This window comes from Argentina silus (assembly GCF_951799395.1).
Source record: "Argentina silus genome assembly, chromosome: 8".
NCBI lineage: Eukaryota > Metazoa > Chordata > Actinopteri > Argentiniformes > Argentinidae > Argentina > Argentina silus.
This window is the reverse complement of record NC_139662.1, coordinates 6,839,558-6,863,132: the sequence shown is the minus strand read 5'-3', so window position 1 is coordinate 6,863,132 and position 23,575 is coordinate 6,839,558. Positions and strand designations below refer to the sequence as shown.

The following is a 23,575-nucleotide window of genomic DNA, read 5'->3' as shown; positions in this document are numbered from 1 at the left end:
TGGGGGGCTGATCTCGTGAAGGGAGTGTGCGTGCGTGCGTCTGTACGTGTAGTCTTTAGTTGTGAAACAGTGGCAAAGAGGTTGTGTTCCTAGCGAGGCCTGGGGGCTTATTTAGGAGGGCAGCAGGAAGAGCCAGCGATAGTGAACCGTCATCAATCACAGGGATGAACAAGAGGCTGTTTATAAACACACAATGCTGGGAATGTCTTAATGAGACCGCTCTCTCACTGCGGGGCTCTTGCCATCACACCCGCATACGGCATCCTGGGCGCGCTATATTTCATTTATCCCACTATGCTAAAGCTGCCAAATGCAGTTTGAGTTAGCAGCTCGATGTTTAGAAATAACGTCTCATTAAGTAAGTATTTAGGCTAAAGTAAAGCAAGCATCTCAGAAAACGTTTGTCAGTTTATGATTTGGCTTGAACTAAATCCGGAGGGTCAACTGGCATGACCTTTGCACTGCACCAATGAAAGCGGTACATACTTTTTTTTGGTTTTTGTGGCATTTTGTTTTGCTGTCATGATTAAGCATGATTAAAAAAGATAGAATACTCCCCCCCACTTACAGGAGATAGATGTAGATGCCTTGGAGTACTTGTCGTCGTCATTCAAGATCTTGTTGTTTGAATGTATTTGCTTTTGATTATCCTCTGTACTGCTATAATATCACCCGACTCATGTTGCAAGGAGAAGTCTCTGCCTTTTACTGTTTATGTGTCCAAAGGAAGGTGAAATAATGTACATGCATGAGTGACTGTCTCCTGTTTTAGACGGAAAGTTCTGTTTACTGTGTGTGTGCGTGACCGTGTGTGTGCGTGTACACACACGAGAGCATGTGCATGTTTGGCAAGTGTAGGATGTCGGAGGCTGGACTGCAGTCAACTTTACAAATGTAAGGGCAGGATATCAGAAGAGTCAACACACGAGAAGGAAGACCACCACTGGTGAGTTCATATCACTCTTTCTAATGTACAACTCTTTAACTGAATGCAGAGGAGCATCATGACAGTCAATCAGATCTGTATTCCAGCGAGTTCAGAAATATAACAATGTTGTTTTATTTGGACATCAATTGAACTTATGTCTGCCAGTATGTCTGCTTGACAGTTTGAATTTGTAAATCTAAGTTGTACCGTTATGTTACCCAGCACCACTTAAGTGAAGTAGCTCAGATGTGTTCTACCTTTCCTGAGTAACTTGTAACCTGAATGATGAAGTGTTGAGGCTCAATGTTGTGTCTTATAACTTTATAGAGTTGAAAGAGAGATATTTCTAATAGTAGGCCTTGTGCTATGGAAGCTTTTTTCTCTTTTCATCTCCAAGCTAATATTGGGCATGGGAGTTTTGTAGATAGCTTGAAAATGCTGTTGAATTGATTGCCATGTCAATGGTTCCTGATGGACTTAGTGTTACTGTTGTAAATAATGTTTTGTTACGCCAGTGTTCAGTGCTAACAACACTTACAGTACTAGTAAGTGAATGTTTAGTAGGCCCATTAACTGCTTTAGATTAAGATGACAAACAAGTAACTGATAGGATACAAACGCTGAGAGGTTTACATTAATGTAATAAGTTGAGAGGAAATAGTCCAAGCATGCAGATAGATAATAATTAAATGGCTGCCTATAGCTCTTACAGCTATGATTGTTAACATTGTATTGTCTGCTGACATTTAGATAAGATTAACTCAAAAACACTCTGTGTGAATACAAAGGCAGTGTAGGTTCGGGTTGGTGCAGGGTGAAATTTAATTTTGGATATAATGAGGGCGTTAACTGATAAAGAGGTGAAAATATAGGCTACTAAGGCGAAATTTCTTCCTGTTGCCATTTCACAACAATGGTATCTCACAAATGTTACTACAATTGTGTGCTTTGATTGTAAGTATTTACATACCTCATGTCATTAATGATAGCTTAAAGCCCCCCCCCCCCCCCCCCCCCCCCAACTCCCCCCCTCCTCCACAATTTAACAGTGGACTTTACCCACAAATCCCTCCCCTGGCCCTCCCTGCAAGGCCACTCTAATCTAAGCGTCTGTTTCCTGCTCAAATCAGTAAACACACTGCTATCTGAGTTGAGCTACCAGCAAACAGCACACGTTGATAAAGAGAGGCTGGGGAGATGTAGAGGAGGTTTATACAGACAGACAGAAAGAGAGAGATTTGTGGAATGCTTAGAGCCCTCATTCCAAACGTTGAGTGAATTAAGGGTACTGAGTTTAAGCCCACCGTTACCCCACCCCCCTCCTCCTCCTCTTCCTCCTCCCCCATCTCAATGTCGTCTTCTTCCCCCTGGGACGTGCAGCATATTCAGGCACCTGTCCAACAATGTGACAAACTCTGCTTCACTAGAAGATCCACAGCCACATTTAGACACTCTGGGAAATTGTCATCATCACTCATAGTAATAGAAATATGAATGAAAACGTCCACAGGCTTGTTCACACTCATTCTCATTCTCTCTCTCTCTCGCTCTCTCTCTATCTCTGAGGTAGAGGACTGTTTGAGGGATAGCTAGGACTTGTTTTGCCAGATATGTGAGGACATAACTAGTGCACATGAAACATTGTTATATAAGTCAACTTATATTACAGACTTATATTCAAACATTGAATATAGGTCTACACATCAGACAAATGTGATAGTTGTCTATCGTATTTGGTGTATTTTCCTGACCTACATTTTTAGTTGGGCATCTGTATCGGAGCAAATGAACTGGACCCATAGTTAACTTATGATAGTAGCAGATATGCATTCGTGTTTTAGGGAGTTCTGGAGAGAAGACTAGTTTTGATGAAGGCAGCCCTCTATGCTTCTGTCTCCCTTGTCTAATTCCCCTGGTCTGCATGTCCCTGAGACGAAAGATTTGGATGTTGTATTCTGCACAAAACAGATCACCCTAAACTGGGGCTTGTGTCTATTTTCCAAAAACCATTGGCCTATGAGTGTATTGAACTGATCTGAGCCTCCACAGACCTTTCATCTAGAATGACTCTCCTCTTGGTCCTTTCACAACTGCAGTTTCCCACCCAGGATTCAAATTCCTTCAGTGACCCGTTTTGTAAACTAACCCTAACCCTCATCATCACAACACAGTGTTACATGTTCATCCATCTCCAATATGATTTAGCCTCAGTTAACCACACATGTGGTGCCCCGACCAGGGTCATCCCTCCACACTCCTCTCACTGAGAGTGCACTTCCTAGGAACTGTAGTGTACATCCATGGCACAGTTACAGTACACAGAAAAACCATTGGGAGAGAACTGAGAACGGTGGTTGAGGATGGATGAGTTAAACATCTTGTGTCCCAGAACTAGAGATGTAGCCAATTCTTGATTAAAAAGCACCTTCAATGGAGAGTCTCCATTGAAAGTGTTATTTAGTCTAGGGCTTAGTATGTGTCCAGGCCCCATTTTCATTACGCTAGTATTACAGTTCACATACAGGACAGTATAGACAGTTGAGGAATGTGGTCAGGGTGGGGGGCTACCATTAGTTCTCTGTGAGCATGCTGCGTGTCAAACACCATCAGTAAGAGGTTAGAGCAAATCTTGCTCTCGATCCAGTCAACTCTCTAGGGGGGGCCGTGTCTCCCAAACCCTAAATCTGCCCAACGTCAAATATTAACTGCAGCACAAACAGAGCAGTGGCAAACAAGAGTCAGAGTAAACACACCCCGGGGGCTTGGAAGATGAGCTAGCTGTCACATACACAAACACACGCACGCACACACACACACGCACACGCACGCACACACACACACACACACACACACACACTCTCTCTCTCTCTCTCTCTTTCTGTCTCTCACTGACACACATACACACACACACACACACACACACACACACACACACAAACATACTCATACTCTCTCCAGTGTTTGGAGAGAACAAAGTATGATACCTTTTATTTATAATTCTGAGGCCACACCCACCATTGGTCAGGGCTAGGTCTGTTGATAAAGACACTATAGATTTGAAAGTTCACAAAAGTTAGCCAACTAGCTAATTCATTGATCCTATATGAGCTCCTCTCCCACAACAAACACGCTCAGGTGGCGATCATTCCATCTCCTCCAGCTGTATCATGGTGGGATCCATCAGCCCAGGCCAAACCTGCGGGGACCACCAGGGACAGACAGACCCCCATATGAGACAAGAGATCTCTTCCTTCCATCTCTCTGAACTCTCATCCAAGGCAGCTGTTTGGAAAATAGTCCCATCCCTCTTTTCTTCTCACACTCTCCTCTCTGTCCCTTGTCTCCTCTTATCCCTCCCCAAGGACCGTAGACACATGATCACATCACTACATAGACCTCAGCTGCGTAGCTCCGTTCTGGACATCAGTAACCTCTGCATCATAGGGACTGCTTAATATAGCCTGTGATGTCACACACCCAGGGTAGGTATAAAGGAATGTTTAGCAAAGTTCCAGATTCTTCATACAGTATCTGTGCTTCCTTGTGTGTCGCTAGATCTAGTGTTACTAGACTGACTGTGGATCAGACGTCCAGATGAGAGAGTGGACAGAGGCGGAGATGACCATGTCGGGAGGTGGATACCTCTCTGCCACCGATGGATACGGCATCCCCGAGCCTCTGCAGTACTACGGTGAGTTCCCCTTATCCCTCTTATTATATACGTATACTCCATGATACTACTTAACACAATTGGTCCTGATCCTCTTAAGAATAGTATAGTTAATACAATTAAGTGATTATTATAATGTACTTCCACACTTTGTTGAACATTTCCATCTGTAGTGTTTTGCATTTACATGATATTCTCACTTTTAATTCCATACATGGGGGGGGGGGGGTTAGGGTTGGGTTAGGGGGGGGGCTGTCTAGCACATACATGAAGAATATACTGTCTTTAGTTCCTCTTTTTTTTATTGTAGCTCTATATTAAAAAGATTGGGTTGCTGGCCAGCTACATGTTCACAGGATGTTAACCAAGACTTTGGGAAGAGAGCCTTATTATAATGGTTGCATTTACAGTAGGAGTTCTGACCTTGAGAGCTAACCTTATCTACGAGACTTCATGTTCTTCCACTCCTTGCTGAATGGAAATAGTATGATGGGGGGCTATAGTGTTAGAGTGCGTGGGATGGATGGCTGGAAGGAGGCCCCGAGTGTTTACACAGTGCTAAAACGGTTTACAAACAGACATCACCACAGCTTTTTTCACACAACCACGATCTCAGGCCCCGGCCTTGCCAGGACAGAAAACATCTGGGACAGGACAGAGATGAGACATGATGAGATGAGTGAGGAAAGTGCTGGTATAGACAGAGGTTGCATCCCAATAGTCTTTCTTCTTCCAATTGTCTCCTCTCTTCCTTCTAAAATGTAAGGGGAGGAACCTTGGGTCTTCTCCTCCAGTGCATTTTGAGAAGGAAGACAGAAGAGAGGAGACAAAAAGGAGAGACCGTTAGGACACACACAGAGAGATGGTGGATATGGATGGAGAGTGATTGTGGGGAAGGACAGAGAGAGATGGTTCTAGGAAACGAGGGGTGAGGTTTGTGGACACTGCTGGGGTGAGGATAGAAAGGCTTGCTGCTCAGAGGTTTGAAACTGAGGACAAGTACAGGTTCAGAGGGATTCCAGTGGTCACTGTCACGGTCAGATAATGTCAGGGCATCATCATAGTTCACAGAACATTTGAAATGCTGTTGGTCACTATATATTCCATGTAATCGCCTCAGTATGCATGTTGAGTAAGACAGGAACCTTTTCATCTTGATATGGAGATTCAAGATGCTATAGTATTCACTTGAGACCTCTTGACCAAATTCCATTGTGCTTTCTGAGAAGATAAAATTATGGTTTGGTTCTCATTACTGTAACTGTAGTCTAAAATATTGGAATTAAAGAAAATCATCTCATGGGACCCCAGAGTAGATACTCGTCCGTACCAGGGTGATAAAAGAAAACTGTTTCTTTCCCTCGTGATGCAGATGTGCTTTAGGTGTGGCCTACTGCCAGTGGTGACACATGTTCCCTCAGTGGAGATATAGGATTTGCAAAATGCACCGCAGCGCCTCAAGTCGCCCCACTACGCTCAAAAGAAAATCCAGTCAGGCACCATTTAAATCACCATAAAACACCAAATGAAGCCCTATAAAAATACTGAAATCATAAACGTCGCTGGAACCTCTCAGCTGCATCCTGTTTCCACTGTCCAAGCTGGTTCACGAGGTCTCGCTCTGACTTCTTCTTTTTTATTATGTCCCACAGGACCAATAAAAGCCATTAAGTCATGCATGAATCACGTTAGATAGTGGACACGGATCACATTCCTCAGACGCACTTTGACTTGAAATCAGTGTGACTGTGATAATGGCTCTTGTTGAAAAACTATGTAATAATGTGCTCCTTGACCCTTTTGGGCCACTGTTTCTCTTATCCACACTGAAATGGAAGTTGAACCAGTTACTGATGATAGTTAAGATCCAAACATATTTTATGATGATATCTTTCCTTCCAACAGATGTCCTTGGAGACCCATTGGGCTACCCTTTCCAGGACTCAGACCTACAGGGGCTTCCCTTCAGCCAGCAGCAGTATTGTCCCGTCTACGGACCCCCATCCTCCCAGCCGTGCCACCCGCCCTACCCCTATGCCACTCACTGCCTGGAGACTGTCTGCGAGCCTAGCCTAGAGCCCCAGTGTGGGGGCCAGGGGAAGGGCCTGGGCGTGGAGGGTCTGCCCCTGGTGAAGAGGACCCGGCTGGGCCCTGGAGGGAGGGTGAGGGGACAGGACGAGCTGTGTGTGGTGTGTGGGGACAAGGCCTCAGGCTATCACTACAACGCTCTCACCTGCGAGGGTTGTAAAGGTAGGTGGTATTCATCAACGTTTTGGACAAGTGTGGAAGTCAATTAAAAGTTTAATCACAGTGTTTGCCAATTCTGCTGTACGTATAGATGAACATGGGACTACAGTAATATTGGAAAGGAAAAATGTCCAACTGGCAACTCTATTGTTGAGGTAACTTGAATTGATATACACTTTATTAGGTACACCTGTTCAACTGCTCGTTAACGCAAATATCTAATCAGCCAATCACAAACTCTACAGGTTTGTACCCCAATCTCCTGACCATCTCTAGCCTTATGATACACCTGTTTTCTAGGTTTCTTCCGGAGGAGTGTGACTAAGAAGGCTGTGTACCGGTGTAAAAGTGGCGGGGGCTGTGAGATGGACATGTACATGCGGAGGAAGTGCCAGGACTGCCGCCTGCGGAAATGTCGGGCCGTGGGCATGCTGGCTGAATGTGAGCCGAATAAAAACAACTGTTCTTATGTCATTAGAGATATCTGACACAATATTGAACTCAAAGAAAAGTAGCAATAATTTGAAGAGAGAAATCTGGTCAGTGAAAGTGAGTTACTGTGGACAAAACACATTTGATTGACATTTTGATTTGCATCTCAAACTGTGCTGTAACCAGTTGTGTCCGTAGGTCTGTTGACAGAGGTGCAGTGCCAGTCCAAGAGGCTGAGGAAGGGGGCCAAGCACAGAGGAGGACATGAGGAGGACGAGAATGTGGAGGGGAGGAGCGTCAGCTCCACCAGCAGGCTGACAGGACAGGTATACTAGCTTCTTTCTTCCCTCTCTCTTCTCATATACTGTACCTCCGCTTTTTCCTTACTTGTCTTCAGATACCTCTTCTTCCTTCCTGCTTTTTTCCTCATTTGAGGTAACCACCTCTTTTTATTCTTCATACCGCTCTTTGTCCTTCCTTATTCTCTCTTCCTCCGTTTCTTGCCCATTTTGGGTCTATCAGATTTTCTGGCTTGATACTGCAGGACTATGTCAAAGTGGTTATTACACTCAAATAGCAAGCAAACTGCTCTTGATTCATTTGTTTCAATGCGCTAGGTGTTCTCTGCCAGTTTGTCAAGAGAACAGAAACACGTGCTGGAGAGGATGGTGGAGGCTCATCGACAGTATAGGGCACAGGACACCACACATTGCCGGGTGGGTCATTGATTATCTAGCAACAACTCAGTTGTTCATGGGTGAAGATTTGACAATGGGTCAACATTATGCTGTCATTTTGCTAATTATTTCATCATTTTAGTTGCTTATTCAGTTGCTCTGTGTCTCTGCAGGTGTTTGAGTGGTCTTGCACAGATGATGATGGAGACAGACTAATAGACATAGCCTCACCTCCCTCTCAAAGGCTGCTGCAGTTTGCCAAAAGTGTACCTGGTGAGTTGGGACACATCCCAATATGGCTTCCTACCCTTCTATGCACTGATTTGAAAATTTAAAAAACTAGATAAATGGGTCTAATTCCCAGGTGGCATACACCACATTGTCTTCACCCTCCCGGTGTTTTCACATCAGTGCAGATGAAGGAAAGGAGACAAGAAAGGAAGTCACCTTAGACTATTGAGATCTCAGTGGTGCTCCCTGCCTCTTGAACTCCATCCTGCAGCATCAATTATCTACCCTCCTGTATCCATGCAGGGTTTGAACTTCTGGATTACCTAGACCAGAGCACTCTACTCTCCAGCTCGTCTGTGGAGGTCATGTTCCTGCTCTCAGCACAGCAGTTCAGCCAGAACCCTGCAGCCTCCAGCCCAGGTACTAGGAGCACAACCATAGAGGTAGTAAGGTGGAACTAGCTGCTTCACCTAAGATTGTTGTGTAGATCTGAAAGGATTGGATAGGTGTCAGCAAGTTGGCAGTGAATTTTCCTACCTATTCAATCTTTACACATCTACACATGTGTAGGCTGACAGGTTGTTTTCCGACCAGGCCTGTGTCAGAGAGCTAATTGTTTTCTTTTAACAGCTCTACAACCTTTCAACATCCCAACTCATCATTGGCTGAAAACCTTGGAGTCAAAGGAGAACATTCATAGTGGCAGCCCAGTAAACTCAGGTAAGGCACACTCTTGCATCATATCAGATATCTTCTACACATTAGCATTTGAAGAGGTTTATTTTATTGTAATGTAAGATGACAAGTCAGGGGTAATAATGGAAGTGGGTCAAGCAATGGGACAACTAGGGAGATTGTATACTGCATCATGGTGTTGTGTGCAGGAGGCAGTGAGGACCTGCTAGGACCTGTGCTCAACTTCTTCCACAGTATGACAGGCCTTGGAGTGACGGAGGCCGAGTATGCCCTGCTCACTGCTACAGCACTGCTGTGCTCAGGTAAGACGGGCTCTCCATGCCTGATGAAAAGTGGTAGCAGTATTAGTAGTATCAAAGGCAAATATAATCGCCCAGTGGGGACTAGGTTACGCTGAAACTGACATACAGTGCCTTCCATAAGTATTGGAAGGAGGATGCATTTTGTCTTCTTTTAGCTCTATACTCCAACAGTTAATACAATTAATATGAGGTTGAAGTAGTGATTCTCAGCTTTAATTCAATATTTTCTTTTTTCAGATTGGTTTCACCATTTATAAATTGCAACTCTTTTTATACATAGTCCCCCAATTTCATGCACCAAAAATATTGGAAAATTGGTTTGACAGGTGTGTTCTGTCACATCATTTCTGCAGGCATAAGAGAGCTGTCAATGTCTAGTATTGATTCTTTGCATTTGGAAAGTCTGCTATTGGTGTCTGTCAGCATGAGGACCAAAGAGGTGTCAATGAAAGTCAAGGAAGCCATTATTAGGCTGGAAAAGCAGAAACATAGCCAGAACCTTAGACTTGCCAAAATCAACAGTTTGTAATATCATAAAAAAAATGGCACTTCATCATACAGTAAGACAATGACACCAAATGTACTGCCATAGCAATTAGGGAGTTTTTTAGGGTCAAAAAGCGAAAGGTTATTGACTGGCCAAGTCAATCTTCAGATTTAAATCCAACTGAACTTGCATTTCATTTCAGAGTATAAGGCAAAAAGACCTCAAAACAAACATCTGAAGATGGCTGCAGTACAGGCCTGGCAGAGCATCACTATTGCATGCAAAGGATTGTTGACCAAATACTAAAACATGAGTACTTCATTTGGATGTACTCTTTTATATTTTTTTCGTATACTTTTAGAGCCCTGAAATTGGGGGAGTTTGTTTAAAAAATGCTGTACTTCCTAAATGGTGAACCCAGTACGAAGAAAAAAAATAAAAATTAATTAAAGCTGAGAATTTGACCCAATAGTAATTGTTTGATTTAAAATCCAAGCTGTTGGAGTATAGAGCTAAAATAAGACAAAAATGCTTAATCTTCTTAATATTTATGGAGGGCACTGTAAGTATAAGAACTAAGCATGTGCACCAGGGTGGATTTAGAAAGCGTCGTTGCTAGCATGGCCAGACAGTGACAAACCATGTCTATTCCCTGTGTGAGCAGACGTAGCGTCGCTGCGGGCAGTGGTATGTGTGGAGAGCCTGCAGGAGCTGATCCTGGAGCTGCTGTCCAGGGTGTGTGGAGCCCAGGCGCCTCAGGGGCCCCAGCGCTTTGCCCACCTGCTGGGGAGGCTGACGGAGCTCCGCACACTACGACACAACCACCTCACTCTGCTCAGGCAGCAGCCCTGAGAGACACTGAGGGGGGAAGAAGAGAAAGATTTGGGGTTCCAAATCAGCCCCGGGCTCCTACTGTTGATCTGAGAGAATTAGGTGGGTGGAGGCAATATGCTGACATTTCCACCAAGCCAATCAGAGGGCCAGATGAAGCTGCTACCATATTGCTTATAGCTATCCACTCTACAGTTATACAGGACTGCCTGGGGTTGGTTTGGAATTTCAGAAAGAGGTTGCAGTCTGATTCTCTACCCTTCTCGCTAAAGTGTACACTTGTTCAGTCCACCTCATGGATTTTATTGGAATCAAGTAGTTTAAGAATTAAGGTGGGAACTCCTTTTAGTTTCTTAACCTATGCTTATACCAATTCTTTTAAATCCATGAAGGGATGTGAGAAAATGAACATTTCAGAGCATAGGCTCAGTCAAAAAATAATCTTGTCTAGAAGTCAGTCTGTGCAGTTTGTACCAAACAATGTAAAGAAACACTATTGGCCTTGTATAATTACAGATACAAAATTAAATAATACAATTGTAAACATGGTTGTTTTTCACTGTGATGTCACAAACCAGTATTAAATCAAAGAGAATTGTTATATGCAGAAAACTGGTTAAGATATTAAAATAAGTATTTGATCATACCTTGGCAGTCAGTCACCCTGTTTGTATCCAGTCTGCATTTTGAGGGTGGAATGGAAATTCCCTTCCCTTTTAAAAAGTGCATCTATACCTTTAGGGATAAAACACATACAGTACTATAGACCAACATAGGCTCATATATATAGAAGACAACTTACAGGTTTGAAAAGAACTGTGACCATACAAGCATAATCAATCAATCACTGTACTTACCTCTCAAAGCAGCAAAGTAAAACATCAAATAAATGGTGACAATAGATATGTTTCTTCAATAGAACCTTTATTTCCCCTACACGAGAAAATACTGATTCAGACATGTTATTTGGCGAGTAGGTAAAATCTGCAGTTTGTACAAGCTTAAAACTATTTGTCACCATTCATAAACTGGGTTTGGAATTCTAGTAATATTCAACAATAAATATATTTCTGTGCTTCATGGTGGGCTACAACTGAACCCAACATCTGGAAAAACTCTGCACCAATACTTACCACAGCTCACCATGGCTGTGAGTCTTAAAACCTTATTCAATAGCTTAAATAACAGATTTAGTTTTTGTTTCCAACCAATATATAACTTTATTTCTATATTTTCTGCTTTTCATAAATAAATTACATTTCTGCGTATCAAAAAATGAGAATTTATATATAAAGAACAATTGACCATTCTATTGGGTGTTTCTGCACACACGCACACACACTCACACACACACACAACAATGAACAGACATTGAAGACAAGTGGAATACACTCTGTAGCAAGTCAATATTTTTGTACAGTTTTTCTAGCCCCGTGTGATTGAATTCGCTTGAATTAAAAAAAAAAAAGAGCAACATTACATTAGGTTGAGAATGATATACACATACATATGTACATGGGTGTGTCTTTACAATATATAACAAGTGGTTTTGTAAAACATTAAAATGTAAAAAGCTATTGTAAGAAAAAAGGCAGTGATCCATTCATCCATTTTCTGTGTTTCATATAAATATGAGAAATCTCTTTTTCAACCATTTGATTCCTTGGCAGTAGCATTATACAAAATAAGAGATGTTCTTTGAACTTTGATCCCGCCTCAGCAGTGCCACCCATCTGCTCCATTGCATCAAATGGGCTCCTGCAGATACCTCTACAATTCATTAGAGGAAAATAATGCTCTCTTCCCCCACCAACAAAGTGGGGTTGATAGATACTTCACATTCTCTTTCTTCACAAAGACATGGTCTAAAATAAGACAAAGGCATAATCCCACTGTTCTCTCAGAGTAGTGGTTTGGTATAGATGGATAATCAGGTGCCCAGTTCCAAATCACCCTTGCCTGTGCACTCCAAGACACTTACCACAGATCTTAAAAGATGGAGATAAGTGTAACCAGTTTAACCATTAGCAAGCATATTGCTTTCACCCATCCAGTCCTTTCAAATCTATACGAAGGTGAAACCCCAGGCTAGTGGGGTTGATTTAGGACTGGGCCAAGAGTATCCCCCACTACAGGTAGTTGGAGGTGACAAAGGCGTTGTCGCGGCTCACGCGGCTCTGGTGGATCATGGCACGGTCGTAGGCCACCTGCACTGACTTACGAATGCTGGTCTTCCTGCCCTCCATGATACGCAGCTTGTCAGCAGTGTCATCAATGCCCAGGGGTGTCACCTTGTCCCGGGGTAACCACTGCCTATGGGAGGGGGGAGAGGTCGAGTGTTGAGGCAAAGTTATCTATATTAGTCCCAAATGCATTATAATACAATGTACTCATCAGTCGGCCATATTACATACAGTAGGAAGTAAATGAAAGTTGCTGTTTTTTTCCTCCACCGTGAGCAGCCGTGAGGGATGCACATATATTTTTGCTTTCAACTAACATTGTAGGCGATTGCAGAATAAAATTCCCCATTAATTCCACACAGCAATCATTATATGAATAGCAGCTGGTTGTTAACATAACAACTTTTGATCTGCTCCCACAAACTCCGTCTAGCACAACTCATTCATACAAAAGCTACAATGTATCCAACTTCTAGAAATTAAGAAACGAGCATGGAAATAGAACTGTGGAGCAATGGCAGTCAGTCAAAAGTAGGCCTATAAAATGTGCTTTGAGTCAAGCGCTTTGAGCGAACCATTTGCATAGCTTATGCAGCAGGCCCACTATCAACTTGGACAACCTCTTCAACGGTTCTTGTCATGCTCCGAGCCTACCAATCTAAACCACCAGCCCTCTCACCATGTCCTCTTGTTGTCGAAGAAGAGCACCAGAAAGAGCTTCTCCCCGGCCTCCTCCTGCCTCTGCTCCCCCAGCAGGAGGACGTCCATTGGGGGCACTGGGATGGGAACCCCATTGTGCAGCAAGCCCTCCTGAGGCATCTCAGGGTCAATGATCTGCACAAAGAGACAGACCGAGCTCACCATCGCTGATTTCACTGTAGAGTGTCAAATGCTGTCTCAATGCACTTAAAATAAAGTTTCATTAGATTTTTTAATAACAGCAACGCAGTGAAGTTCACACCAGCCTGCCATTCCAAATGCCACCCAGCTCATGCATCTTAAATTCACTTCATCTAGGACCTGTCTCAGACCACACTTTTCCCCCCAGTGTATTCTCACCAAAGCAGGGTAGGAGGGGTACCCCCGACACTTAGCCCAAACCAAGTCCAGGGGCTCCAGCTCAGCTCCGTTCTCAAAAGGCATCAGGATGCTATTGCCTGCAGAGAGACATGGAAAAAAACAGATAGTGTGATAAATATTTGTATCTGTGCGTTACAACAATTTAAATCAGACATAAAATTAGGCATGACAGACATTCTCTCAGTGTTACTCTCTTAATCTAACACACATACCTGTACCAGTGTAATCTGAATCCCCATTGACAGTCTCCAGGAATGGTACTTTGGAAAGTGCTGGTTTCCCCAGGCTTCGTTTGGGTGGTGAGCTGCTATAGGAAAATGGAATGCGTCAATGAGCTGTGCGGTTCTGCTGATATGAACACTTGCATGACCACTACCCAAAATAACAACTTTAGTTTGATAAAGAACTAACAAAAAACAACTTGCCCTACACACGTTTTCTTGATACGGTGTGAGTAGTCAATTTTACGATAGCCCTGTATCAAGGTAGTAGAGGACATAACATTGGAATGCATGTTGTAGGCCTACACACAACAACTGTCAAGATACAGATTTCTTACATTTCTTTGTGAAGGATTGGGATAGGGCTACAGTCTGAATCGGAACCACCATCTTTGTGCTTTTTGAACCCATTGGTGAGTCCTGAAAAAGAGACAGAAAACCATCCTGATGTCTACACCTCAAGTACACGACAGTATAAACCATAAAACACAAACCGTCAACTCACCACTCTCCAGTGCATGGTTAGGTGTCTTGTCCAGCTCACTGTCAGAGCTGGGACCTCCACCAGGGGTTTGACGTTCAGGTGTGGTGGTCAGTGAGGGGGGGGTTTGGTTCTGCTGGGGGGTTTTAGACGGTGTGGATAAAGGGGTACTTAAAGCAGAGTTGGGGGTCAAGGGGGCACTGCAGCTATTGTCACCCCCCCCCCCTTTCCCGTTCAGCAAAGGATTGTCTCTTTCTCTAAGCAGCTTGGCTCCGTTTTTGGCCTTTTTGAAAAGCACAGAAGTCCGACGTCCGACTCCCCCGGTGGGGGGGCGTGGGGAAGAGTGGTCAGAAAGGCCGTTGACCACCGTCATACCTCCACTGTGCAAACTGGGCGTCTCTTCTGCTTTAGTGCAATTATTGTTCCCTGTATCGGTAGTGGGCATACCACTGTCTGAGCTCTCGCTTTTCAACTTCAGGCGCTTGTTTGGCCGGCTCGGGGTCCTTGGATCCCCGGTCACGGGCCGAAGGGTGGGGGGCTCCAGGGGCCTGTCTCCCCGTAGAGGGGGCGGAGTCAGGGCTGTTGGCTCCAGCTTTGGGGGTGGTGTCGATTTGGGGTCCTCTGAAAGAGACAAAAGGAAATTATGAAATGTACAATTAATTTACTCCGGCCTTTCCCCACGCAAGCATGACACTACCATCACCAACGTCCAACTGACTGGTAGAGGTATACAATATCAATATGCTGAAAATGTTCACACAAAAGCAATATGCGAGTTAGCACTTTTGACAACTTTTAAACAGTATGAATACCACCAAAGCTAATTTAGTCATCTGTGACCAAGGTAATGCTTTAGCGTAACTGTTACGTGGTGAGGATGAGGCAAAGGAGACCGGGGTTCGAATTCTGTTCAATGCTGAGTATTCCCGATTACCCCTAGATGTGGTGCATAGAACGAGACATTGGTGTCAGAGTGAGATGGCATGACATGACTGAATGAGGCCAATGGAGGAGAGTCCACAGAGTGGTGCATAGAACGAGAAGAAGGTAGAGTGAGTGCACTTGGAGAGGGGTTGTGAGGCAACCATGGCTGACAAGACTATGTGGGACCCTACTTACTAGACTGCAGACAGTGAGGTGGTTTGGGTTGGTGCGTGGGGGGGACCCTGGCTCAATTACCTGAGGATAATTTTCTGTTAGCTCATGTTTGCAACTGGTCTCGTTTCATCAGGTCAAAAATAATCTGTTTTTGCGCAAGTGCATTTATCGTTAAATATCGTAAATAAAGTTAATCCAAACGCTTTTATCACCCACCTTTATCTGAAGACGACAGGGCGTTCTCAGCACCAGTGTCTTTCTCGTCTGCCTCATCATCCTCCTCGTCCTGTTCTTCGTCTTTGATGTCTCCGTTGAGGAGTGAGTGGCGGTGGTGCTGTCCCTGTCTGTACCGGACGTTGTTGATCTCACGGCGAAGGAGGCGGACACGTCGGGTGCGGGCGCCGCTGGAGTGCATGGAGGTCACCACGTCCAGCTTGTCCAGCAGCTCCTTCAGCTGCTCCTCAGTGGACATGTGTAGCCGGTTGTCTGGGTCCAACAGTGTGTCCACTAGCAGACATAGAGAGAGGGAGTGAGAATGTTTTTAGGGCAAAACCACAAATCCAATCATACACAGGATGCAAACTTTAAAGCAGCAATCTGTAATTGGTACATAGACTTTTGGACTTTTAAATTAATTATATATAGCCATTGATTCTTGAAGAACTTAAAAAAACTATAATTTGTATCCATCCCTCAGCTGTTTACCAAAAAAGTGGCATGCAACCCACTTTGTTGTTGTTTGAATTACAGATTGCACCTTTAAATCAAAAACACTGGGGGCAAACATGGTAATTTATAAAAGCAATACAATTTGTCACTTCATCAGCAGTAAAAATACACCATGACTTTGAGCTCACTACAAAAGCAACAAGTGCAAAGTGTCTGTGTTTGTTAGCCTGTAGCCCAGAGAGAGGTACCTCTATGACAACGCTTTTCATGTTTCAGGCTGCTGTGAGCATCATCACACTTAAAGCTTTGTAAATTACATTTACTGTGCAAGGTTCTACTATATCAACCCCACAACAAGTGTATCCCAACCACTGAGTTCCTTTGACTTACCATCGTCCCAGGTGCAGCGGTAGAAGTCATGCTTCTGGGGCGACTCTGGGAGGTGCATGCCCGTGTCCTGGTCCAGCCCCGTGTTCTGTGCCTGCCTCTGGCCATGGCGGAGGATGGCCCCTCCCAGGTCACGGAGCCGCAGGGCAGAGCGGTGGAAGACTGTGTCCTTGGAGTTGTACAGCAGACAGTTGGCCACCATCAGGTTGAAATCCACTTCCAGGTCGGCCAACGAGCAGTAGCCGTGAGCCTCCAGCTTGGAGCGCATGGTGGAGAAGTCCATAGGCTGGCTGACGAACTCCAGGTAATCAGGCACCTGGGGATACAGGAGAAAGGGAGTCAGGGAGAGAACGAAACAGTCTCAAGCGGTGTCCTCTCTTCCTCCTCATTCCTTCATTCAAACTGATATGAGGGAATTGAGACAGGTGAGAAGAACCAGCTCTCTGGTAGGCTTCCACCATTTTTATTTCACCAATGTTTTCAGATCATTGCAGCAGATTTACGACTAAAGAAGTCTCTTGACTATTGAGAAGTACTTTCAGACTAACATAATTAAGATAACTAATTAAGCAACAGTTGGAGAAAACATTGATCTCGAGTGTAACACCGACTTGTCAGTAGTTCCCAACAAAACTTAAGCCAAACATCTCTCCTGCAACATTGCAATGCACCACAAACCACATGAAGAACTTCATGAGTATTAGTATACCCTACCTCCTTGAGGTTGACTGGCTCTGCAAAAATCTGTGCTGTGTCTTTCTCCTGCAGTTGGTCCAGTGTGGAACGCATGAGCACCAACACAGGGGTCAGCTGCATCTCCAAGGCTGCCTGGTGAACTTTGACCTTTAAAGGAGGGTGAGAGAGGGAGGTCAGAAAGCGGTGCTTCAACATTGTCTTCCTAGATGGTACACTGCAGAACCAGGGATTCCGTTTACCAAGAAATTTCTGCATCCGTCATTTTGACAGACAAAAAATATGACTGTAAAAAGTCTTAACAAGGGGGCACGAATGAACTACAATCAAGCAACAAAGTATATGTGCAAACAGCCTACTGTAGTATTAGTCCCACCTTGCTGTGTGACTTTACTGGTGCGGTCATGATGACTGATAATAAATCAACCTAAACCAGTTACCTTTGGTCCACATTATCAGGCAGTATGCCCCCTGTTGCAGTGATGCTCATTTTTTGCATGAAACACAAAATTCCCCCCGCCCAGATTTTGGTAGCATGTCAAAAAAATAACTTTTTGTTATGATAATTGGTTAACAGATTGGGCAATGATTCGGTAGTTTGGCTGCCAAAATCTCTAATATGGGGTTTTTTGGGTGCCCCAAACCCTGATTTCTAACCCTGTTTATTTTAGTGGATCTCCTGTGCAGAACATGTGAAGATTGTCTCACTCACACTACCTGGTTTGCACAAGTAAGTAAGTCATTGAGTTGAGAATGAGCTCTCAGATGTGGATAAAACAGGATAATAATAGGCAAAATGACAACAGTATTAAAGAAGAGCAGGATGCCTGTAAAAAGATCTTGTCTCCCCTTCATACCTGTTCTCTTTTTAGTTTCTCCCTCTTGCGGATGAGCTCCACTAATAGCCTGGCTCTCTCCAGGTCGTGCCTCAACTTCTGCCAGTACTTCAGCTCCTCCCTCACGGCAGACACCTTCTCATCTGGCTCAGTCTGCAAACACAGAGGGCTTAGTTAAATACTGGAGACTAGAATTTCTTGAAAAATCATTATCATCATACAACTACAAGCTTCATCATGAGTGACTGTCACAGAACATTTGGACAGGAATCCATTGAATAGAACACGTTTCTCTGTCAACTGGAAGCAAGAACTGAATCACATCATATTTCTATCTATATCTTTCCAAAGGCTATGCCACACCCCGCTGTATAAACACCCAATATGCCTATATCCCCTTTGAGCCCCAAGTGTCTGGGACCTCTAACCTGTTCAATGCTTCTCTGGGGTTGTACGTGGGAGTGCAGGCGACGGTTGAGTGCCACCCCATTCCGTGACTGACGTTTCAGCAGCCAATAGTTGTGCAGCCTTTGCATGAACTGGTTCTTCCTCTGGACAAGAATTCCTTTGCAGATGGTGTTCAACCTGCGGGGCATGAAGATAAGTTCAAGACACCACACAACTCACTCAGTTATCTCAAGTCCACATCTCTGTTCATTGCTGTATGTGAAAGTGTAGAGATGTTGTGTTCTAGATCATCATCAATCTGAATCTTGGTATTCCATTTACAAAATGTATCTTAATTTTGAGTTCAAGTGTGTACGTGTGTAAGCATGAGACATACACTCACCAAACACTTTATTAGGAACACCTGTACACCTTCTCATGGTGGAGGTGGTGTAATGGTGTGGGGAATGTTTTCTTGGCACACTTTGGGCCCGTTAATACCAATTAATCATCGCAAGAATGCCACATTTGAATATTGTTGCTGACCATGTGCACCCTTCATGGCCACAATTTACCCATCTTCTAATGGCTATTTCAGCATGATAATGCACCATGTCACAAAGCAAAAGTCGTCTCAAACTGGTTTCATGAATATGAGAATGAGTTTAGTGTTCTTCAGTGGCCTTCCCAGTCACTGGTTCTGAATCCAATAGAACACCTTTGGGATGTGGTAGAACAGGAGATTCCCAGCTTGAAAGTGCACCTGAAAAATCTGCAGGAATTGCGTGATGCAATCATGTCATCATGGACCAGAATGTTTCCAACATCTTGTGGAATCAATGCCACAAAGAATTGAGGCTGTTTTGAGAACAAAGCGAGGCCCTACCCAGTATTAGTATAGAGTTCCTAATGAAGTATTTTGTTTGCCAAATACTGATGTCTGATTACATATACGGTGGAATAGGGATGGACAGCATGTTTACAGGTATACAAGACCATTAAGCAGTAGGACGTGAACACCAGCAGACAGACTTACCTGTGTGTGGGGATCTGTGATACCGTAACCATGGGTGTGGCTGCGCGGCGAGTCGCCACCTCCAGCCTCTTCTTCCCCTTCCTCTTCCCCTGCTTGGCCTCTTTCTTCCTGCACTGCTTCTCCACCTCTGGAGACTGGGTGTAGGCGCTGCGTCCGCGGCTGGCCCTGCCCCCCACCACCCTCCCCGCTGTCTCCTCCTCGTCGGACCCCGCCATGCCCCCCTCCTGCCCTGGTGGGGAGTGTGCCTCGCAAAAGGCTGTCTTCTTCACCGAGAAGGTGGTCCCGTTCACGGTGGTTTCCCGCACGGGGTCGATCTTCATGAAGAGGCCAGCACGCTGGGCGCAGGTGACGTGGAAGGCTGTGTAGCAGTTGGCCTTGTGGCACTGGATGGAGGCCCCCCGGCCCTTCTGTTTGCACAGGTAGCAGGTGAGCTTCCAACGGGCCGGTGGTATATTGTCCACCCCTTCCACCGGCTCCAAGAAGACCGTGTTGGCAAAGCACACCTCAGGGATCCAGATGGCGCACACTACATGGGCCCAGCGCCCGTCACTGGTCTGCTTAAAAGCACCGCCGCGGTTGGGGCAGAGCACACAGTCCATGGGCCGCTGAGGAGATTGCAGGCAGCACCGGCACAGCCACTGGCCCTCAGGGATGTAGGGCACACCATAGCACTCCTGGTGCACGGCCAGGTTGCAGGCATCGCAGAAGAGGATGACGTTGCTGTTGAGGCACTCGTCGTCCAGGCACACACAGCAAAAGGCGTCCTCGTCGATGGCACTCTGCGAGGGCGCCCGGCTACGCGCCTCCAGGTAGGACTCCTCCTCCAGGCGGTCCACCAGCAGTTCAAAGGTATCTGGGGACACGGCGGCCTGGCCACCCGACATCCTTCTGGCGTTGACCATCTCCAGCCAGGCAGTGTCCTCCTCGTCCATATCATACTCTGTCTCGACCTCCTGCTCCTCCACTGAGCGCTCTATGTAGCGGTAGTAGGCCGTCGGAAGAGGGGGCGCCTCTGAGGGCCTAAAGGTCTCCAGCAGGCGGAAGGTGGGCTCGGGTAGGGGAGCGGGGTGGTTGTGGTGGTGTGAAGAGTTAGTCTTGTCATGTGGTTGTGAGTGAGAGTTGGAGCAGTGTTTCTGAGTGGAGGATGATGATGGTGTGGAGGAGGAATGTTTGGAGTCTTTCTTGCGGCCTCTAGGTGTGGCCGGTTTGCGTACTGGGGTGGTGCTGGCGGGGGGAAGGGGCTGCTCACTGTTCTCCTTGTTGCTGTTGCACTCAGCGATGTCCTGGGCAGTCATCTCATCCTCAGTGATGACTGTCAGGGGGTCCAGGATGCTGATCCGGTGGAGCCTGCCATCTAGGTCTACCTCCACCACCTTCTGGGCCTGGGAGTAGGTCAGTGTCTCTCTGGATGGGGACACCTTGAGGCTGTAGGGTGAGGGAGAACGCTGGCGGCCCACCCCTCGCCCTCCGCCAGTTGCATCAGACCTCCCTGCCCCACCCCCGGCCAGTTGGCCCCTCCGCCGTGGCTTCCTCATAGGCCTCCAACCACGCAGCCCTGACGCCAACTGCTGTAACCAGATGAACAAGAGATGTGAGAAAACTAGGCACTGGAATTAAAATGTTGCCAGAAATGGGGCAGTATTCAACAGAGTGGGCTGACACACTGTTGCAAATGTTACATGTTCTTCTGGATCAAATTTTCACCACACTGGATCTCTTAAACTGACAGCTGGCTTGCAGCAAGCATTTTGATAAATGGAAAATAGGCTGTGTGCATTAGTAACAGTAACTTATCATCACACCATTATATTACAAACCTCAAACTGGCAATGGCTAAGAATTTCCAACAGATGGGAATGGTAGTCTGCCAACCACCGCCTTCTAAATGTCATGCTACTACATGCAAAATTGATTTTTAGTTTGCTGTATCTATCCAATATTACAGCTTGGACTTGTGGACTAACGTTTCCACAAAGTAAACTTTGGATTCATCACCTCAAAAGCATGTGCACTAATTGTATAAGGACATATCTACATCACAGGAGGACAGATTAGGCACACTGACACACAAAGCAAAGTATCAAGGCTAAACTCAGGCAAAGAGGTGTGTTTTTATTTTGCTACTCGTGGGGGCGGGTTATGGCCCAACTAACAGTACCTTCCAAAGATAACGTCAGTATTACCTACATGTAAACAGTTCTTTCACAGTCCTGAAACCAAACATGCGAAAAGCATAGTCCGACGTGATGCCCTGCAGTGCTGTCAAACTAGTGGATTGAACTCTTTACAGTACTTAATGAGCTTGCAAGCTCGCGGGTATACATTTTCTGGACTTTATCACAGCAACTACAGTATGTCAACCCAACAAGGTCAGCTACATCCAATCATTTCTCTCTGCATTCGGATAGAGCCTCCTCCAAGCCAATCGTTTGCGAATGTGCCTCGACTGACTGATGAGTGCCCTTATTTCCAGACTGAAGTGTCAGCCATTTCTACCATTTTAGTGGATCATAATAAAGCCACACAAAGAATAAAACACGAAATAACTAACTGGTTACGACAGTTCAACAAAATTACTGTGCAAGTGAAATGAACAGTATCGTATCAAAATCGGATACAAGTCTACCATTTGAAAAGTGTGCAGCGACTAACTTTGGTAGCTAGCAAGCTAAACCGCTAATGCGGGGAGCATACCAACTTGCTGGCTAAGTTAGCTTCTGGCTTAATGAAATGTTAGCATTTTAGCTGCTAGCTAACGACACGCTACAATTAGCCGGCTAGCTAATAAATAACTACTTAAAGATGACAAGTACGATTCGAAACATACATATATTTGGCACAGTCGCATGCATCATACTTGCAACACTAGAATAATGATAATGTTATTTCTTACCTTATTTAGTCACTGGCAGCTCGACAGAAGGGAATGAACCGCTTGCACAGCAAAGGCTTTTCGTTAGCTAGCCTAGCTAGCTCACCTTGTTATACTTCGGCCCAAAGCCGGTGTATTTCGTCGTAAAACGTCTTTGTTGCCTCAGCCTTACATTGAACAGACGAGGAAATAATTCCAATGCTGTCATTAAACATGCAATCAACAACTTCAGTATAAAAATGAATAACCAACTAAGTTGTCGACCTAGTCAGTTAGGAGGACTGCTAGCTTTTTAGCCAGCTAGCTAACTGTACTGTTGCAACCTCTGATGTGCAGTAAATGTTGCTGATTGGTGTTCGGGGCGGAGAGCGGGGTTAGCAGCCAAGAAAAGAACACGCCCCTTGGACAAAAACAGGCCAGCTAGATGATGATGATTTCGCGGGCTGGAAACTTGAATAAGGGAGAATGCCTTTCACATAGGCATTCAATGGGTTGAGAGGGTTCAATCATGTATTGGTTACCAGCAACCAAATCAACTTGCAAGGCATGATGATGCAGTTGGTGGCAAAAATCTGCAATCCTATGCAGTGCCCTTCTTTCGGCTCTACACTCCAAAAGTTTGGATTTGAAATCAAACAATTACTATGAGGTTAAAGTAGAGATTCTCAGCTTTTATTTAATGGTATCTGTGTACATATTGGTTTCACCATTCAGAAATGACACTACTTTTATGCATAGTCCCCCTATTTCAGGCTACCCAAAAGTAATGGGACAGATTTATCAAATGTCCAAATTAAGCACTGAAGTTTAGTATTTGGTGGACCGTTGCATGCAATAACTGCCTGAAGTCTGCGACCCATTGATCCCACCAGATGCCTCTGGTGATGCTCTGCTGAGCCTGTATTGCAGCCATCTTCAGTTGTTTGTTTTGAGGTCTTTTTGCCTAAAATCTTAGCATCAGGAAATGAAATGCATGTTCAACTGGATTTAAATCTGAAGATTGACTTGGCCAGTCAAGACCTTTCCACTTTTTGGCCCTGAAAAACTCCCTAGTTGCTATGGCACTTGCTCAGGGACCTGGGTCTCAACACCTCCCTATGTAACTGGATCCTGGACTTCTTGACAGGCAGA

At 45.0% G+C, this 23,575-nt stretch overlaps 2 protein-coding genes across 3 annotated transcripts; one reads left to right on the top strand and one right to left on the bottom strand.

Annotated features, from left to right (window-relative positions):
* Positions 1–873: 873 nt before the first annotated feature.
* Positions 874–10,522, top strand: nr1h5 (nuclear receptor subfamily 1, group H, member 5; the record flags this gene model as incomplete). Its single annotated transcript, XM_083674530.1, has 11 exons — positions 874–946; positions 4,484–4,619; positions 6,504–6,848; positions 7,146–7,286; positions 7,476–7,603; positions 7,895–7,993; positions 8,128–8,227; positions 8,489–8,605; positions 8,816–8,905; positions 9,070–9,183; positions 10,335–10,522. Exons 2-11 carry the CDS (start codon positions 4,523–4,525, stop codon positions 10,520–10,522), a joined length of 1,419 nt encoding a protein of 472 aa, XP_083530656.1. The 5' UTR covers positions 874–946; positions 4,484–4,522.
* An 890-nt stretch (positions 10,523–11,412) lies between these two features.
* brpf3b (bromodomain and PHD finger containing, 3b) lies at positions 11,413–22,768 on the bottom strand. 2 transcript variants are annotated; one of them, XM_083675495.1, is made up of 13 exons: positions 22,466–22,768; positions 19,573–21,140; positions 18,578–18,734; positions 18,171–18,302; positions 17,335–17,463; positions 16,624–16,936; positions 15,781–16,071; positions 14,491–15,087; positions 14,324–14,405; positions 13,977–14,071; positions 13,744–13,841; positions 13,364–13,518; positions 11,413–12,814 (listed from the first exon to the last, which is right to left on the bottom strand). In XM_083675495.1, the coding sequence occupies exons 2-13, from the start codon at positions 21,105–21,107 to the stop codon at positions 12,631–12,633; spliced, it is 3,768 nt and encodes a 1,255-aa protein (XP_083531621.1). In that variant the 5' UTR covers positions 21,108–21,140; positions 22,466–22,768; the 3' UTR covers positions 11,413–12,630. The 2 variants fall into 2 exon arrangements, with proteins under 2 accessions (XP_083531621.1, XP_083531622.1); XM_083675496.1 differs by having other exon boundaries at positions 13,977–14,068.
* Between the last annotated feature and the right edge of the window lie 807 nt (positions 22,769–23,575).

Coding starts and splice junctions, on each gene's coding strand:
- brpf3b (XM_083675495.1), bottom strand. CDS start 21,107: ATGAGGAAGCCACGGCGGAGGGGCCAACTGGCCGGGGGTGGGGCAGGG. Junction 16,937..17,334: donor AGCCAGTCAACCTCAAGGAG/GTAGGGTATACT, acceptor CTGTATCCCCAG/GTGCCTGATTACCTGGAGTT. Junction 14,072..14,323: donor CCAATCCTTCACAAAGAAAT/GTAAGAAATCTG, acceptor ATTTTCCTATAG/CAGCTCACCACCCAAACGAA.